We start from the raw sequence: 20725 nt of genomic DNA, 5'->3' as shown, positions 1-20725 counted from the left end.
CCCCCCCCCCCCCCCCCCCCCCGTTTTAAAAAGCAGTTGAATATATTTCCATTCTGCAAAGCTCAGGGACTCTTTTAACCTTTTGTAGCAATGCAAATTAATTAGAAATTGTTTAATACCAGAAGTATAAAATACCAATTAATTTATAAAATGTGCTACATATTCTAGGTCAGTAAAAAGCTAATTTAAATACTTTAATTGTTTTGTTAAATATAAATATAAGGTCATTATGCCCTATTATTGTCCATGGATCAGGATCAATTTGAAATAGGAGAAAACTTCACTTTTCAGCAGACTGAATTCAAATCCAAACCCATTTTCAGTTCTTCTTTAAAAGTTTTCTCCTCATAATTTTTTTTAAGTTAATTTTTTCAGGCTTTGCAATGAATTTTAATTCTTCCAAGATTTCAGAAAACAGCAAATAAACTATAAACCAGTAAAACATGCCAATTATAAGATATGCTAAATAATTTATAAAGTAAAAAAAATATAAAGCCAATACATACTACAGTTCATAAGATGAGGCATAAAACCTTACTACCATTAAAATACATGAGTCAGTAAAAATGAAGACATAAAGGGTCAGTTTCTTGGTTAGAATATCATACTGATGTGTACTCTATAATCTCAAATCTTTTAAAAATCAAAGTATATACTAATTATTACATAATATATGTACATGTTTACATATACTATGTACATTTCTAAGTCTAATATTTTAAATATCATTTTAATTATGTTTTAAATTTCTTACCTGTTCGGAAGTGAGATGTTGATTTGTGATCTCCTATAACAAGACGACCAGTATGTTCTTTCTATAATGAGGCAGAAAATGTATTAGAATTTGAGACCACTAATCTATATATATATATAAAAGCTTAAGCGAAAGTTTGACTGGTAGCTATGATGTGCACTGACCACCAGAGGACAGGTACTCTGACCGGTAGGTTAGCTTGCTGCTGGGGTCCGGCTGATCAGGACTGGGTGAGACAGGCCGGACACACTCTGGATGAATCCATGCAGGGGCCGGTTTCAGCCCGATCCCCACAGGCCAGGCTGAAGGAACTCACTAGTGCATGATCGGGGTGGGGAGCAACTGCAGGAGGGCTCCAGGGTGTCTGGTCCATCTCACTCAGTCCCGATCAGGACCGGCCAGCTGGGGAGGGACCCCACCAGTACATGAATCCGTGCACCAGGCCTCTAATTTAACATAATTATTGAGTGTCTACTATATGCCTGACACTATTCCAGGCTTCTGGGATATAGTGCAGAAAGAAAGATTAAGTTTAGATCCCTGTCTTTATGGAATTTACATTCTAGCAATGGTAGGGATGGGGAGGGGAAACAAAAGTAAATTATGTATGTTAGAAGGTAATAAATACCATTAAAATATATATAAATTAAACAGGGTAGAGGAAGAGGGTGGAGAGTATGTAAAGAACAAGCTGGAATTTTAAGTGGGAAGGATAGATAAATAAAAAAATGAAGACAATCTAAGTATTTTCTTTTCTAAGGCCAATTAAATGAATTGCTTTAACTTTCCCACCTTCTTTTTCTGGTGTCTCAGGCATATCTCATGGAGACTGCAAATGAGACTAGCTAGCTAAAAATGAAACAGACTTATAATGTACTTTAGTAGATCTTTACAATATAAAAAATGAATATCATTATTACTACTGACACATCACACTCAAATTGCTAGCTCATTAGTATTTAGTGGCAATGAGCACCCAATCTCAAACTATCAAAAAGAACACAATTTAAAATAATCTAGTTTTATAAAACAAAATTTTCCACTGATTTATTAGAGTGAGCGAGAGGAAGGTGGAGTGAGAGAAACAATGATGTGAGAGAGAGGCATTGATTGATTGCCTCCCACATGTGCCCTGACCGGAGCCAGGGATCAAACCTGCAACTCAGGTACATGCCCCTGAGCGGAAATTAAACCTGTGATCCTTTGGTGTGAGGGCTGCCATTCTATCCACAGAACCACACCGGCCAGGGCCCAATCCACTCTTTATGGTTCATATTCAGTTTCATAAGGTAAAGAAAGAAATTGTTCACTGACTTTGCAAAGCAATCTTAATCATCTGTGAAGATATAGTTAACAAATCTTTCTATTGTAAAAGGATGACAGACACATTCTCCATACCCAAAGATACTACTGAAAGCTTCAGGCATTAATGTTTTACATGCTATAAACACATAAGCAAATCAATGTTTCAATATGTTGTTTCTTTAGATTCTAGAAAATACCTCATTAACAAGATCTGGATATATAATGGCAATGGTCTATTCATATCTTCTCAGCTAGTTCTCTCTGTGACCAATAAAATACTCATAGTTGGCTAGGATTAGGAATATACTTTGTGTCCACAAGCCAGAACAAATCTAATCAGCCTATATAAAAGATCAAGGCTACAATTTTGCCTTGCTAGCAAAGAACTGAATGTATGCTAAACAGTCCATTTATTGGTGGCCAAATTTCTTTTTTAAATGTTCAATCTGTTCCCTCCCCTTTTATTGATATAATTCACAATTGGTAGCTATATTGCATACATTTTGTTAGTGTTCTTCCTAAGTACTTGAAGAGTTTTCTTTTAATTTAAATATATTTTATTGATTTTTTACAGAGAGGAAGGGAGAGAGATAGAGAGTTAGAAACATCGATGAGAGAGAAACATCGATTAGCTGCCTCCTGCACACTCCCCACTGCGGATGTGCCTGCAACCCAGGTACATGCCCTTGACCGGAATCGTACCTGGGACCTTTCAGTCCGCAGGCCGATGCTCTATCCACTGAGCCAAACCGGTTTTGGCTTGAAGAGTTTTCATTCCACTAGGTTTAGCATGCCCTCTAAACTATTAATTATTTTATATATTCTTAGCAAATCTTTTATTTACATGAACCTAGGCGAACTTCAAAATACTTTCTATGACAAATTATAAATTATGGAAAATCTGGATTAATGAGATATACAAATGCCTCTTTTGTATAGGTCTTCATGGTTTGCATGATCTCTCCTTACCCTCAACCCCACTGCAGTAATCTGGATAACTCCTCATCCTTTCAGATTCAGATCAATTTTATTTCTGGAAAGGTTTCTTATACAGCTAAGCCAGGGGTAGCTATCCTTGTCTGTTGATTCCACAGCACTATGTGTATAGCTCTTTCATAGCAATTATAATGCTGTATTGTTATTATCTAATTTCTTCTATTACATGATGGTTCCAAACATGTGTTATTGCTCTATGTGATGCCTCCCACCTCCCACCAGACCTAGTACAGTACCTGGCATATAGTGGTCAATAACTGTTGGTAAAACTAAAATGCATGAATACATTCTCGTAATAATAACAAAAACAAAAAGCAGAATTTCATTTTAAGGATCTTAAAAGGGAGAAAAGTTTCCCTATTTCTTTCACATTCTATTTTACATTCTATTTGTAGGAAGGCTATGGGGACAATGTTACAAAAATAAATGTACTTGCTTACAAAAAATAAATATCTACTTACCACTGTATTTGAATGTAAAAATAAATTGCTAGGAAGAGAGTTTTTCCAATAGGTGATGTTTTTATGGCACCTATATTTTATATCTTCTATTATGTTAATCAAAAGAATTTCACAAAAATAAATTGAACATTGAAAAAATCAGGGATAAAGGTTATTCCCTTGGTTACTTCTTCAAGGGCTGGAAGGAGTGATATGACCTACCAATTGGTCTGTCCAGCAATACCTTGTATCAAATCATTAGTCTAACAAATGGCAAATCATAAACTTTAACATCTTCTTTCTTCTGTAGGAGTCCCCTCAAACCAAAATTTTTTTCTATACAGTTCCTAAAGCTACTGCCCAGAGGCAATGAGAATCCTAAGAAATTGTAAGAATTTTAAGTGCTCGCTTTGGTCAGCTATATTCCCCAAAGCCTAAAATAATCATGCAGAACAGGGAAATGGGATCCAAGTATATTCAGTCCTTCTCAATTAACATACACAGAAAAGGGCATTATTTTTCACAGAAAAGAAAAAAATGCACACTGTCTGATGCTTACCTTTCCTGCACCCATAAGTCTCAAGAACTTTTGTTTTCTTTCTTCGTTACCTAAGTCTGCTGCCTCCCAATTGCTAGATCCAAGCTGGAAAAGAAATTAGCATATTAATTTGTTTTGCCTAATATTAAGTATTAAAAATTTTTAAGTTTACCAGTAAATTCTAAGTTTTTTTCCCTGTCAGTTTTAACTATGGGCTCATTTTTATTTAGGGAATTAAGCACATATATCATAAATATACAGCCAGTCCCCAACTTACGATGGTTCAACAAGATTTTTCAACTTTATGATGGTGTAAAAGTGATTCCCATTTAGTAGAAACTGGTCAGACTAAGCTATGATGTTCAGTAGGTTAAGATTGCATTTTTGACAAAAAAAAAAAAAAGATTGCATTTTTGACTTAATGGTATTTTCAACTTATGATGGGTTTATTGGGATGTAAACACCTTGAAGAAGCATCTTCTTCCTTTTGTTACCTCAAGGCAGAAGCTTTTAATTTTTTTACAGCCAGAGAGCTTAGTTTTCAAATTTGTTACTATCCTTATAATCTGAAGGGCTTGTTAGAGCACCCCAGGAATTGCAGATTCAGTAGGTCTGAGGTAGGGCTCATAAATTTCATTTCCAACAAATTCCTAAAGTGATGCTGTTCATGTGGGCAACCAGATGTTAAGACCAACTACTCCAGAGCTTTATAGGACTCTAGAGCACATAGTACTTTGAACCCAGAGGGCTTCCAAGTTGTTAGTTTAAGTTAGCTAACTGGCTTTTGGGATATTAGGACAGTTTAACATCAGAGTTTAATGGACCCAATTTTAGTTTTCAGTTTCTTTTCTTTTTTTAATTTTATTGATTTCAGAGAGGAAGAGAGAGGGAGAGATAGAAACATCAATGATGAGAGAGAATCATTGACTGGCTGCCTCTTGCATACCCCCCACTGGAGACCAAGCCCGCAACCTGGGCATGTGCCCTTCACCAGAATTGAACCCGGGACCCTTCGGCCCGCAGGCCAATGTTCTATCCACTGAGTCAAACCAGCTAGGGCATCAGTTTCTTTTTTTAAAAAAATATATTTTTATTGATTTCTTACAGAGAGGAAGATAGAGAGTCAGAAACATCAATGAGAGAGAAACATTGATCAGCTGCCTTCTGCACACCCTACTGGGGATGTGCCCACAACCAAGGTACATTCCCTTGACCGGAATTGAACCTGGGACCCTTCAGTCTGCAGGCCGACGCTCTGTCCACTGAGCCAAACCAGTCAGGGCCATCATTTTCTTTTTGAGGAGTTCTAGTTTTTGTAAGAATATGTTATGACTTTCATTTATTCTTAGAGGTCTTCCAAAGAATAAAGACAAAATTTATTTTTTAAAAGAACAGAATAAGCCATTTTACTTTATAATTATCAAATATTGGGCCAAATCATTATCAAATATTGAACCTTTTGATAAATCTAATATGGAATCATAATGCTATTTTTCTCTACATCTTGAAACAAATGTAAGAATTACTTGAAATCATCAATTATTGCCAACTATGCTAAAAATAACTAAAAGAGTAAGAAAATAGAAAAATGGTAGAAGAGTTTTCTCATTATATTGTCTAAAGCAATGGTTCTCAACCTTCTGGCCCTTTAAATACAGTTCCTCAAGTTGTGACCCAGCCATAAAATTATTTTCATTGCTACATCATAACTACAATGTTGCTACTGTTATGAATTGTAATGTAAATATCTGATATGCAGGATGGTCTTAGGCGACCCCTTTGAAAGGGTCGTTCGACCGCCAAAGAGGTTGCGACCTACAGGTTGAGAACCGCTGGTCTAAAGTATTACATTACTTTTAAGAAAACATCACCCCTTTGTTGGTCACTTCTAGCTTTCTTTGGACACAGTTAATTCAGATTTTTTTTTCATTTCTACCCATAATTGCAAGTGAGTAAAAATTGGAAACTGACAGAAGGCATTTCATAATTATGCAAACTGACAAGTGATGGCAAATTGTATATGCAAAAATCTTATGACTATGAGTCTTTGAATGATGAAATACTAAATAACTTTTCCAACCCAGAAATCAATTACAGACAAAAAAAAAAGAGAGAAAAAATAAATATAATACTCTCATCCAGAGAGTCACTCAACAGGAAGGACTTCATCCTGCAATATTTTGCTATAATAGCCTGGACCATCCTGTTTTCCTAAAAAGATGTATGACTTTTATTTCATCTTTTATGTTATCTGTACACCAAAACTTATTTGATATGGTTTTTAAGTGGACAAATGATGAAGGCAGGTGTGTATACAAAGGTGACTAGAATGAATGTAGAAATGAAAACATTCATTGATCATTCTAATCGAGTTTATAATTTAAAAATGAAAATGTTTCACATTTATGGAGCAGACAACCCCTTTCTCTACACATTATAAGCAATCAAATGTTTAAAACAATTCAAGTAGTATTATATTTTGATGATGCAAATGTAAGAAATAGAATAACTTCCTAATAAGCTAAAATCTATTAGAAATATGTTTGTAATCTTAAATTATATGTTCCAGCTTCACACATAACAACTGATAGGCAGTTAGCTGTATTCAGAGGATGCTCATCATTTTGGGCATGTATGTCATGAAAATGTGAAATACAAATTTGATTTGGTATGGTTAAATTCATATTAGAATTTCTAATGAAGGTGATTTTCACTATTCTCCTTACTTATGAAAATATCTTGTAAAAAAAGACTAATAGAATATAAAAGAAACAATGATGGCCATTTCTTCTGGGCATATGAGTTTAAAACTATTTGTACTACATGGACAACCATGGCTTTTCTAAATTCCTTTTGGTCGGGGGCTTATATGCTCTCATAATTTTGGCTAAATTCCAAATTTCTGCTTCTTTCCATCTGACAGCTCATCTCTTCACAGACAAGTTAGTTCTTAACTATTTCTGGTTCAATATAGTTTAAAAAAAAATTAAAGTACTAGTGAAGCTTAAGTTCTGAATCGCACTAAATTACTTGCTCTCTGTTAACCTAGATGTGGCATTTAACTTCTTTTCATTCCTTATCTATATAGCAAGGCTCCTTTCACTTAAAAATTGCAATGTTTTACAACTTGCAGACTGCTTTCATTTACATTCTCTCAGGAATCCATTTAATAAATAAGGACAATGAGGTAAAGAGGCTAAGGGACTTGCTTCCATCCTCTAGCCTTAAGTCCTCTGCTCTTTCCACATTATACTGTACACAACCAAATGAGATAGAGTATGTGGAAATAGTTTACGAACTAGTTACAGAAATATATAAAAAGAGCAAATGTCTTCAATGTCTTTATATAAATAACCTCATCATTTAGAATTTATCATCCTAATTTTTTTCAAGCTGTCGATATTTTATAGAACTGCAATCAATTTACCTCCAATAATACCATAGTAACTTTTGGAATTGTCAGCATTTTACTAGAGTTGGATTCTGTGGTTTAATATCTACTTTTAATATCTTTTTAAATATTTGATTATCCCCATTTAATATGTGAGGTCAGTGGGCAAAATAAAACTTCAATTATATTTTACATGCAGTGGATGTTCATTAGAAACTATTGACCAAATACATCTTATAATTAGTTGATTTTCTATAATCTATATGTATGTTTAAAGACATTTAAAAATGTTTTACATATATTAAAATATTTTAAAAACAAGTACTTAAGAGATAACTCCCAATTACCAGCAAAAATAAAATTCATATGAAAGAAACTTTAAAAAAATCACTCAAGAGATAGGTTATTGTATTGCACTATAATATAAAATTAACAACATAATCAATTTTAGGGAATGTGTGATGGTGCTAAGTCCTGATGTGATTTGTAACTATAACCATCATCTTCAAAGAGAATGCTTGTAGAAGTGGAAAAGGTCTTAAAGGTCATCTAGTTTAAAATGATCCCATCAGAAGCTATCCAAGTCTTAATTACTTAATCTCTTTAACTTTGTGTTAAATTACTTAATATCACCAAGAATTTTCTGTCAAGCTAAAAGACTATGTCTCAGAGTCTAGCAAAACAGGTACCTAACATTGTAACAATCAAGTCACAATTAAATACCAGGAGGGAAACAATGTAAGAGCTTTTGAAATGGCACACAGGTTACTTAAAAGCCTAAATAAATTCGCGGCATGAACTGGATTACCATATCAACAAGAAAAGATCTAAAAGCCTCTAGCAGGCAGGAACAGAGGGCATGAATAAAGCTCACTATAACTATTCATCCCCAAGTCTTCACAGATTACTGATCTTTCTGCAAAGCTAAAAGAGGCTTACTATTCTGGACCTAACCCTTCCGCCTAGAGTGTGGTGGGTCTTAACCATTATTTCATTTGCTACAAAAGATACACACCGGTAGTATTCAGTGAGCCTTTTATGATTCACAAAATATTATGAAAGGCACTGAACTGAATGAAGCTTAAGAAAATAAAAAAACGATACATTCAGTAGTTGGTAGTGCTTTAAACAATAACGGAAAGAAAACTAGATGTTGTTCCTTCCCCATCCTTAAAGATGACCTGCCATGCTCCCCCTCCCCATCAACATTCTCGGTGGGCATTTATTGACCCACCGAAGAGGACCTAGTTTAAGCTGACTGGTTACTGCAGTCTCCATGACAATGCGCTAGGCGCTGGGGCAGATACACAAAAAGGCCGACGAGAAGCACCTACTTATTCATCTTTGAATTTCCAACACCTGGCGCAGCAGTAAATATTTAATGTGTTACTTAAGAAATGAATGGTTTGCTATTTAAAATGACGTGCTGGGGGGAGGGGTGGTGGTGGTGGAGGAGGAAAGCAGAGGGAGAGGGAGGAGGGGAGAGGGAGGTACTTGACATCAAAACGGGCTTCTAGGTCGCAACGTCTTAGACCTCACCACCTTGCGCCAGTCACAGATTACTCCCCCGATACATTTTTTTCCACTCAACACTGTTCTGAGTGTACTCTTAACAGTGCAGTTAAGATTAATTGTCAGGAGCACGCTGCAAAAATAACCCCGGCCGGGGAAGCTGCCCAAATTGCATGAACACCTTGACCCTGTCAAAGGAGCAGTTTAAGCCTCAAACAGGGCGTGTCTGGCCGTCTCTTTCCCGAGTGGAAAGGCCCGACCAAGAGGCTTCATCAGCCGCCGAAGAGGCAGATATGACCTCTTGACTAGGCTCTCTCACTTCTCGACCGTACAGGATTTCCTTCCTCGATTCCTTCCTACGCAGGCCTCTGGTTCTCAGCGTGCGGCCCTCTTCAAACCTTGCGACCCTAACTAAAGAAGGGAGACATTTCCCATTCCTCTGGGTCCCCCGCCCTCCCTTCCTTTTCGGGCCACCTCCGGCGCTTCCTCCATCTACACCCACCCTTCCCGGCCTACCCCAACCTTTAGTAGGCCTCAACCCTCATCCATTCCGCCATTGTTATTTACATCGTCGTCTGGGGAGGCTGAACGCTTCACCCCGTGCGGATGGGACTCCCTGGCAGCACTCATCGTTGCGGGGACCTCGACAGCAAATGCCAAACCAAGTCGCTGTTCTCCTCAGCTCCGGCACCAGCAGCCTGCAACCTGCCTTCGGACCAAGCAGCGCCACTCCAGAACGCAGAGCCCGTCGGCCCTCCTCTGCCACAGTCGTCACGACGCAGCCGCTTGCCACCCCAGAGCACCCTGGGAGTTGTAGTTTTCTGGCTGACTCCATAGCGGCCTGAACAAGAGACAGAGGTGTGACGGAACCTACTATTCCCAGGAAGCCCAGCGGCGCACCTCGTGCTATGTGGCGGGAGTGTCCTCTGAGGCCCCGCCCCCTCCGGCTGGTGGAGGAAGCTTTCCCGCGGATGGGTATGGCGGTGAGCGTTGTGTCAGAACCTCCTTGGCACAAAACGAAAGTTAGAGTGGGTTTTCGCTTTTCACTGTAAGATGCCGCACGGTTGACCTACGTATCTGTCATAGTTTGAGGCTTACTGAATCCTCACGAGTGAGCTTACTCCCAATACAAAAACCTTTGAAAAAAATATGGCTTCTACTGTTTCCACCCTGGTGTTCTCTATTACTGGTAGAGGTTTCTAGGTGAGCAGCGGTGCAGCTTTCTAGAAGTTTCTGAGGAATATTTTGCTGCTTTCTCTTTTTCACTGAGATGAATCCAGTTTATTGGAAGTTACTGAAAGTAGGGCCCCCCTGAGGGAATTTTGTAAGCTTTCCACATGGCTTTGTGTGAAGTGGCAGCGCCCCTGTGTGACCTCGATTGTGACCCCTGGTGTGTGGGCATTGTACTTTTGCCCAAATCCAGAATTTCTGCCAGAAATCCATGTATCTTTTTTTCCCCCTTAAAAAAATATTTACTGTTTTTATTGAGGTGAAATTCACGAAGTTAATCATTTTAAAGTGTACAATTAAGTGGTGTTTATTACATTCAGTGTTCTGCAGCCATCACCTCGATCTAGTGCTAAGACATTTTCATCACCCCAAAAGCAAATTCTGTACCCATTAAGCAGTCCCTCCCTTGCAACCACTAATCTCCACAGAAACGCCTGCATCTAAGGGTTTTATTTAGATATTGGACATTTGTTCGTGCAGTGTCAAGGTATCTGAATTTTTAACCAGGCCTGAACCTGTCTGCCTTCAACCCCAGCATCCTTGAGGATCCCTGTCCTTACTTTTGAAGCTTTCTGACCTTGATTAAAAACTTGATTTTTTTAAAGCAAGAATCAGTAAGTGGGATGACAGTACAGAAACAGTTGCATTTTGTTACTGAAAGTAGCCTGTGAAACTGCTTCACTGTTAGCCCCTGAATTCAGCAATTGCTCTGGTTTGCCCCTGTAGAAATAGTATCACTTCTCTCCACTGCGGACTATCACCGTTTATAGAACTGTCACCAGTGGAATATAGTTCTTTATGCAGTCATATATCCAAATTCTGCTCTTTTATTTTGGAAGCAAAGGGATAACAGTACTAATTCGAATATGGAAAAAAACAACATCAAATAGGATCAATTTTATAACCAAGCAAGGTCACCTTAATTAATTAGTTCTGTGAAGAATAAACCATAAACCAAGGTGGAGAAGAGTAAACCCATGAGGAGAAAAAGTACTTTCTGAAGGTGGTTGTTTGCTCTTCACTATAAATTAAAATATTTTGCCTACTAACTGTGAGTCTACAAAAGTTCTGTAAGTGGAAATTACAATGAAATTACAGTTAAGTAACAGAATTTTCTAGGGCGGACTGTGGTTCTCCAAAGCATTTAGAACACTTAGCTTTATTACCAATAAACCACTGGGATGCCTGAATAGGTAATTAGATTGCTAAAAGAATTCTGAAATAAAAAGGATAATCAATAAGGCTAGCAGTTACTAAATAGTTTTAATTTACTTGGTGAAAGTCTAGAAAAGCTTAATGAACTGGCAACCTGTCTTATTTCTTCACCAGAATTGTTGGCACCTAGGTGTAAGGCTAAATCTTCAAGTTATAAAACAAGATCGCAAGCCTAAAAGTAACATAGGAGATAATGAAAACTGGATCATTTAATCAGATTTTACTCTGCTTCATATACAGAAGACTTTAGGTAAGAATGACATTATACAGTGTAATAGAATTGCTTATATGGCGCCGAAACCGGTTTGGCTCAGTGGATGGAGCATCGGCCTGCGGACTGAAAGGTCCCAGGTTTGATTCCGGTCAAGGGCATGTACCTTGGTTGCGGGCGCATCCCCAGTAGGAGATGTGCAGGAGGCAGCTGATTGATATTTCTCTCTCATCAATGTTTCTAGCTCTCTATCTCTCTCCCTTCCTCTCTGTGAAAAAAAATCAATAAAATATATTTTAAAAAAAAGAATTGCTTATATGGCATAGAAACTCAGTAATTTTCTTCCTTGTTTTGTAAAAACAAGAAGATATTCTATACCAAGTGGAACTCTGAAATCACATCCTCGGGATAGGGACTGTTCCACCTTTATTTTTTGTTTCTGTATCTTTGAGCACAATGCCTGACACAGAGTAGTTAATACTTTTTTTGAATTAATATGGGAAGTATAAAAATAATGCAGTGTAACAGAGTGGTATCTCATATAAAGTCCAGAAACTCAGCAATGTGCTTTCTTGGTAATAAAGACAAGGAGAGGAGACCATGATGCTAATAGAACTTTAAGATATTTTCCTGAGAGTAGAAACCATTTCCTGCAAATTTGGGATGCTTTGTTCTAAGACAGAATTACAATATTCTCTTTCAAGACAATAATCTAAAAAAATCAAGGATTCTCCTAATGTGCTTGTGTCTAGTAATTAATGAATTCATTCATTTCTGTGTCCAGTAATTTATAAAATACTTGCATGTTTATAATGCAGTTTTATGTAACATGTAAGACTATTGTGAATCATATTTTTTACACTAACAAATATTGTTGAATATTTAAGTAATTGTGTGATTTTAGAGATCATAAAAATTATTTGGGCCTTAGTTTCTTCATCAAGCTATGCTACTATGATTTGAATTTAGGTGTCCCATTGTAAAATTTAGGTGATGATCATTTTTTAAAAAAATTTGTTTTTATTGATTTCAGAGAAAGGAAGGGAGAGAGAGAGAGAGAAACATCAATGGTGAGAGAGAATCATGCATCGGCTGCCTCCTGCACACCCCCACCTTGGGGATAGAGCCCACAACCCTGGCATGTGCCCTTGACCGGAATCGAACCTGGGACTCTTTAGTCTGCCGGCTGACGCTCTATCCACTGAGCCACACTGGCAAGGGCATGATGATCATTTCTTAGCTGAGAGGAAATTTAGTTCAGTAGATGGACTTTTCTGTTTTAAGATTTTTTCCCTTAAAAATTTCTCAACTTTAGTACAGTTACTGATGGAAAAACTCAGAATTGATCATGCTTTGCTTGACAAATTGTTTCTTTATGTACATTGTGTTTGTGATTTTATATTACATACATATAAATTGCTTATAGTTTCTTTATACAGGTTTTCCTATTTCATATATCAGTATTTCATAATGTTTTATAATTTACTAATGTTCCATCATTTAAACCGGTCAGAAGTTTCTAATGCTTGTATTACCCCAAATATTTGTGATATACCTGTGATATATTAAATTCAGAACACTTTACTAAACGTTTTCATGGAATACATAAGAAAAAGGTACAATGTTTTCTTCATTCTGGGAATTTAATTTTAATTGTGATATAATTGTGGCAGTTTTAATTCACTTTACTAATTAGTAAACTATATCATAAAAATTTGTCAATGAATTGGAAATGAACAGAAATGATTACTGGGTTTACTTTCAAGGGAATGCTGAATGTCTAGGGACCTGCAGATTTATCTGATTCTAAATGAGTGTGCACTTTGATCATCTTTGATTAGGCTGTTTGACAACTTTGTAGGGATAAAAATTAAATTGTAGAAAACGGAAAACAATGCAAATGTTTCTGTTCATAACAGTGCAGATGATTCCTGTCCTTGGCAATGCAAATGTATTTTGTGCAGAAAGAATAGAAATCTCTGTAAATCAAATTCTATTATGAATTGGTTTTCACTTTCTACTAGTTTCTTCTTTAATAAGTTAAATAAAATCTCTGACACAACATTTTGATTCTTTTTTATATTTATATGAGAGCCATTATTTTACCATTTGGAAGTTGTCCTTTAGAATTTTATCTACTTATATAATGCTCATATAAATAATTAAATATAAATATATATGTGTGTGTGTGTGTGTGTGTGTGTGTGTATGTGAAGTACCCATATGATGTGCTGAAGAGCAATAAAACAGCACTTATTTTGAAAACTAAGAGTAATATTTTCCTTATCACAAACAATGCATATCTACTTAAGATGAATTAAACTACATTCATAAGCAAGAAGAAAATTAAAAAGCAGAAACACATGATTTCACCACCTAGAAATAATAATCACTGTTAAGATCTTGGAATAGTGTTTCAGACTTATTTTTTGTATTTGTGTAATTTTTTCTAAAATAGAATAGTACTGTATTCTATCTTCTATATATATAAAAGCCTAAGCAACCGAATGACTGAACAACCTGTTGACCGGTAGCTATGACACACTCTGACCACCAGGGAGCAGATGCTCAATGCAGGAGCTGCCCCTTGGTGTTCAGTGTGCTCCCATAGCAGGAGCGTCGCTCAGCTCACCAATGGGCCCACATGCCAGGCTCATGGCTGGCAAGCACAGCTGCAGTGGTGCAAGCCTCACCCACCTCCACAGCAGCACTACTGAGCTGCAGCAGCAGCAGGTACAGCAGGGCAGGATAGGCGGGAGCTGGGCTTAGGCTCTTCCCCGGCCGCCTGCTGCTTTGCGCACTACTACATCCCTTAGGGCCATGGTCGGCAAACTGCGGCTCGTGAGCCACATGCGGTTCTTTGGCCCCTTGAGTGTGGCTCTTCCTAAGCCTTAGGAGTACCCTAATTAAGTTAATAACAATGTACCTACCTATATAGTTTAAGTTTAAAAAATTTGGCTCTCAAAAGAAATTTCAATTGTTGTACTGTTGATATTTGGCTCTGTTGGCTAATGAATTTGCCGACCACTGCCTTAGGGGATGTCGGACTGCTGGCAGTCCGACATCCCCTGGAGGGTCCTGGATTGTGAGAGAGCACAGGCCAGGCTGAAGGTCCCCACCGGTACACAAATCCCTGCACTGGGCCTCTAGTATTGATATAAGCCTCTTTTTAACATGCGTATATAAATGAGCACCTTTTTGACATTTAGCTTTTGAAGATTATATTTCAAGTATTTCTTTTTTTGTTGTTGTTAATTGATTTATTTTTTAATTAATTTATTTTTTAAAATTGTTTTATTGCTTAAAGTGTTACAAAGAGTATTACATATGTCTCCTTTTTTTTCCCCACCCTTGACATTCCCCTGGCCTCCCCTACCCCCCAGTATCTTATGTCCATTGGTTATGGTTATATGCATGCATACAAGTCCTTTGGTTGATCTCTTACCCCTATTTCAAGTATTTCTAAGAAGAGGGAGCGTACAAAGATTCTTGTTAGCTGTTTTAGCTCTAATTTTGCAAGTGACGTGTCCTTTTTAAAATTAAAGCATATTACATAGGCATATGAAATCACCAAATATAGAATAAATTAAAGCAAAAAAGTTTTAATAGTCTAAATTATAAGAGGTATGTGATCTTACAAGTATGTCTATATACACATCATGATGATTAAAATCTTTTTTTCTTACTGTTTTTTGTTTTGTTTCAAAAAGAAGCTGGCATGGAGGTTACTGGGGGGTTGAGGGTGGGGAAGAACCCAAGACTACAAAGAAAATGAAGCCTGGCCTGGAATAGGAAACCAGTCCTATCCTAGCTGTTAACATTTAAAAAGCCCTTTCAAGGACCAAAGAAATAAAGGGTACAAATGTCTGGAGCTTGAAATGGCTTTTATACTTTTGAACCTGCTATGAAAGCTTTTCTTAGAACTCTCCTTCCTCCAAAACAAAATAGTGTGAAAAGAAAAAAAAAGAGAGAAAGAAAGAAAAGAAAAATAAATTAAGCAAGAAGAGAGCAAACATAAAGGATGCTACAATTGCTACAATAGCTTATTTTAAATATCTGGGCCAGAAGAATAGCTTCTTCTTAAATTTAGATGAGAGAGAGAGAGAGAAGAGAGAAAGGGAGAGAGAGAGAGAGAGAGAGAGAGAGAGAGAGAGAAGAGAGAGAGAGAGAGAGAGAGGAGAGAGAATTGCCATATTTGGAAGTCTGAAAGAAACAAAGAGAATAAATGGTTATAACCTTTAACCTTGTGAATTGCTAGTAGCTCAAATGTGTGTGCATTTCCAAGAAGAGTGAAAACCTCTTGACTTTGTCTCTCCTAAACTTGTTTTCAAACAAGTTTCAAAACGTAAAAGAGAAAGAGGCAATGTGCATTGAGACTATTCTGTTTTTGAGTTGTTGTTTTATAGTATATTTTATTGATTTTAGAGAAGAAGGGAGAGGGAGAGAAACATCACTGATGAGAGCGAATCCTTGATTGGCTGCCTCCTGCATGCCCCCTGCTGGGGATCGAGCCTGCAACCCAGGCATGTGCCCTTGGCCGAATCGAACCTGGGACCCTTCAGTTCGCAGGCTGACGCTCTATCCATTGAGCCAAACCAGCTAGGGCAAGACTGTTCTGTTTTTAACATAGTATTTGGTGGAACACCAATACTATATCTATCTTCATAAAGAGTAAGTTTTGAAATATGTTCAAAAGACATGGATTGCTACCTGGTTGGTGTGGTTGAGTATGACCCAGGAACCAAGAGGTCACTGGTTGGATTCCCAGTCATGGCACATGCTCAGGTTGCGGGCTCAATCTCCACCCCAGTAGGAGGTGTGCAGGAGGCAGCTGATTGATGATGTTTCTCTCTCATTGATGTTTCTATCTCTCTGTCCCTCTCCCTTCCTCTCTCTAAAAATCAATACATTTTTTAAAAACAGAAATGGATTGCTAATTCTTATAAGTTCCTCATGAAAAGGCTCTGTGACTTTCCTCCCTTTTATGATTTATTCATTATTTTATTATAACTGAGAAATGAATGACTGACATTCAGTGACTTGTAGTTTTTGTCCTTTTAGTATTATAAAACATCAAGATTGTAGAGGGAATTTCAAGTCTCTAATGAATTCCAACTCTACTTAAATTAACAACTTTAAAACTTCTGTACTATAATATGAAAGTTGTGAATTTTAGTTTAATCACTGCTATTAATTTAATCTTGGCCAAGTCATCTTACCTCTCTGAGCTACCAGTAAACTAATTTATTCTGTTTCTTCCATCTCTAAATTCTGTAATTCCTCTGAATATTCCAATATATTCCTGTTTCAAATAATGTCTTAATCCTATAAATAAAAGGCTAATATGCAAATAGACCGAATGGCAGACCAACTGAACAACTGAACAACTGGTCGCTATGACGTGCGCTGACCACCAGGGGGCATGCATGGAACATAGTGGGCATCAGCAGCAGGCATCAGAGTGAGAAACTTGGTGGGTGTCAGCTGTGGGGGGATGGTGTAGCAGGTGAGCGGGGGTGCCAGACTAAGGCAGGGCTCTGGTCACTGTCATCTGGGCAAGCTTCTGGTGGTTACTGAAAATTCTTTGCTCCTGCGCACTGTGGTCCTGCCCTGGCGCCAGCCCCAGTCGCTCCACGCTGTCAGTGGGTTCGAGTGGGGCCAGCACCATCAGCGGCAGGAGTGGCAGCATTGGGAGCGGGGCTGCTGGCAGACAGGGGACTGGGGATGGGCACTGCGGCGGGAGGGGCTGGGCAGGGGGATGGAGGATGGGCTGAGACCCGCCTCTGTGCCCACCACAGCCTCACGGCCCACAGTTCCTTTCAAGGTGCACGAATTTGTGCATGGGGCCCCTAGTCTACAATAATAAAAGTGTAATATGCTAATTAGACCAGACAGCCAGTGACCTTCTGGATGACCTGGACGAAGCTGGGGCTGCAAGGGCTGAGGCAAGCCGCCGTGGCTGCAAGGGCCGAGCCCCTTGCATGAATTTCATGCATCGGGCCTCTAGTTAATAATATAAAAAAATAAGTATGATCATGGAATTTTATTTTTTGAATAAATAATTTTAATTGAAATATAACATACCTACAATAAAGTGTACAAATAATAATTGTATAAGTTCAATTATCGCAAAATGAACATATCTATGTAACCACTGCCCATGTCAAGAAATAAAGCATTTTCAGTGTCCCTTGAGTTTTCCTTCCCTCCCAGTTACTACCTTTTCTTCCTCCCCAAAGATAGCATCTTGACTTCTGAGAACATAAATTAATTTTCCCTGTTTTTGAGCTTTGTTTAAATAGAACCATATATGTATTCTTTTATATCTAGCTTCTTTTACACATGTCATATTTATGAGAATCATCACTGTCATGTAGTAGCGGTTGGTTCATTTTACTTCTGTATAATATTCAGTTGTGTGAAGTTACCTGTTGATGGATGTATGGGTATATGCATAGTAGTTGAAAATAATGCCAAAAGGTTTTCCAAAGTGTATATGCCTATTTGTACTGACTCAGATCAAAGAATTTTAAACATTCCTTCATGATTATTGAAATGAAATGATTTCCAATATGAAGTATTTGAACTTTCCTAGGAGAAAAATTATATATGGATGCTGATTAAGCTTACTAATACTTATTTTTGAAAATGTCTTAATGCTACTCTTTAATAATTAGGACTCTGAAATTTTTCACTACCTATCATTTGATACACAGAAAAACAATGGATTTTTGGGAGCTGATTTTTGTTTCCCCAGAGAACTGAGAGTGGATGGGAAAAAATAAAACTTTAAAATCATTGAACTGTTTTCATTTTTTTTTTTTACTCCCTTGACTAAGCAGTATTCTAATAATAAACTTCTTTAGCTGTTGTAATGTTCTTGAATATATTGTACTTTCTGCTTTGGACAGAAACGAGATCAGTAATTATTTATTCCTATGATTTTTCTGTCCCTCCTTTATTTTTTCCTAATTCTCACTTAAAGTATAAATTTTCATATAAGGACCTTGCTTCTATGTGTTATTAATCACAATATATTAATCAAAAGCTGTTTCTCTGGGGGAGAAACAAACACCAAAAACTAACTTACTATAGAAATCTGAATGTCCTCAAAGGCTTTTTATCTACTAATGTCCTGATATATTTTTTTTAAAAAAATGTTTTTATTTATTTCAGAGAGAGGAAGAGAGGGAGAGAGAGAGAAGCATCAGTGATAATAATCATTGATTGGCTGACTCCCACATGCCCCCCACTGGGGATCAAGCCTGCAATCCGGGCATGTGCCCTGACCAGGAATTGAATCGAGACCTGGTTCATGGGTCGACACTCAACCACTGAGCAACACCGGCCGGGCGTCTGTTCTGGTTTTAATTCAATTCTAGAAAATAGACTTTCTCTAATTAATGCATTACAAGAATGCATGGGTCCTAGATGGTGATGGTTTGAGATGATGTGGAGAGAGGAACTAACTCCAAGTAGAAGATCAAAAGAATCAAATGAGGTCATAGATTTGAAAGTACTTGGTAAAATTTAAGGTATTATTGTCGTCACCATCGTCATGATGAGGTGAATTTAGTTTTTTGTAAGAGGAGGAAGAATAAACATTCTAGGTACAGTAGAACTCTTTATAGCAGTTGGACCTGTGCTCTTCTATAGAAATATGAGTTACAAATGTGAATTATGTATGTAATTTTCTAGTAGTCACACCAAAAAAGTGAAAAGAAATAGGTGAAATTCATGTTAATGAATTTTATGTGATTCACTATATTCAGAATAGTATCATTTCAACATGTAATCAATATAAAATGATTGAGATTTTTAACATTTATTTATACTAAATCTTCAAAAGTCAGCTGTGTATTTTACATTATAACTTATCTCAGTTTAGGATAGTCACATTACCAGTGCCCATTAAGTTACAGGTTGCTATTGACTGCCACATCAGACACCACAGTTTTGGGGCTTTTCATGATAGAATGGGAGAATGTTCCATGATTTACAGAGTGGATATGATTTAGTGATGCTTCTAGGAGTATTCCACTGTAATGTGTATTAATAGTGGGTGTTAGCCTATATTTGAGGTATAGGATTTTGAGTTTCAAAAATGAGAAAAAGAGAACTTGAACTTTACTACTGAAATTCATATTTCGAAACTTTCCCAACAGGACTATTTTGCCAGACTGTAAATGATGACTTTTAAATCAGAAACCTATAGAAGTTCAGTATATTCTGAGGTAATTTGCACAGTAATGAGCAGCAGCAAGAGTCACATCTGATGGCCTAAAAAGATCTAATGAGAAGTAAAGACAGAACATTGAGAACAGCTGGTAGGTAAATAACAAAGGTATAATAACTGAAATTTTTATAAGGGCAAAACAATGAACATGACTGATTATAGACTAAATGTTTATACACCCCCTCCCCCAAAATCATTTGTTGAGAGTTAATACCCAATGTTATGGTATTTGGATGTGGTACTTCTGGGAGATGATAAGGTCATGAAGGCAGAGCCCCCATGAATAGGATTAGTGCTCTTTTAAAAGAGACCACCAGAACTTCTTTGCACCTTCTACCGTGGGAGGGCACAACAAAAAGACAACTATGTATGAACTAGGAAGTGGGTTCTTACCAGACATTGAATCTGCCAGCACCTTGGTCTTGGACTTCCCAGCTTCCAAAACCATGAGGAATACATGTCTTGTTGTTTAAGCCGCACAATCTATGGTATTCTTGTTAGTAACTTTAGGAAAACTGGATATCAAACAAAAGTTCCATAGAAGCAGATTTTTCCCCATAGAACAATGTTATAAATAATTTCTCCTTCACTAGGATAGTCTACCTAATCCTATTTGAACTGTAATATAGTGAAATGTTTATTATTGGCACTAATAAATACTGTTGTAATACTAAAAGTAAAAGAAGAGAATTTGTATTTTATTTGGAGTACTTTTGAAAAATTATGTAGAACTAGAGGCCCGGTGCATGACATTCTGTGGTGGGAGGGGGGTCCCTCAGCCCATCCTGCACCCTCTCGCAGTCCAGGACCCCTCGGGGGATGTCTGCCTCCTGGCTTAAGCCTAATTGCTCTGGGGATCTGGCCTAAGCCATCAGTCAGACATCCCTCTCGCAATCC

The 20725-nt window shown here is 37.4% G+C and overlaps 1 protein-coding gene across 1 annotated transcript in view; it reads right to left on the bottom strand.

Moving 5' to 3' along the window:
- Positions 1 to 9692, bottom strand: part of LOC102763659 (chromosome unknown open reading frame, human C11orf58) — a 14711-nt gene extending 5019 nt beyond the window's left edge. The window contains exons 1-3 of the mRNA XM_006758348.2: positions 9504 to 9692; positions 4055 to 4138; positions 755 to 815 (exon numbers count right to left, since the gene is read on the bottom strand). Coding sequence (XP_006758411.1) covers positions 755 to 815; positions 4055 to 4138; positions 9504 to 9566 — 208 coding nt within the window. The 5' untranslated portion in view covers positions 9567 to 9692. The remainder of the gene's footprint in view (positions 1 to 754; positions 816 to 4054; positions 4139 to 9503) is intronic.
- Positions 9693 to 20725: the final 11033 nt, after the last annotated feature.

Source organism: Myotis davidii, unplaced genomic scaffold (genome assembly GCF_000327345.1).
Source record: "Myotis davidii unplaced genomic scaffold, ASM32734v1 scaffold73, whole genome shotgun sequence".
Lineage (NCBI taxonomy): Eukaryota > Metazoa > Chordata > Mammalia > Chiroptera > Vespertilionidae > Myotis > Myotis davidii.
The sequence above is the reverse complement of the archived record's forward strand: the minus strand, read 5'-3'. Positions and strand labels throughout refer to the sequence as shown.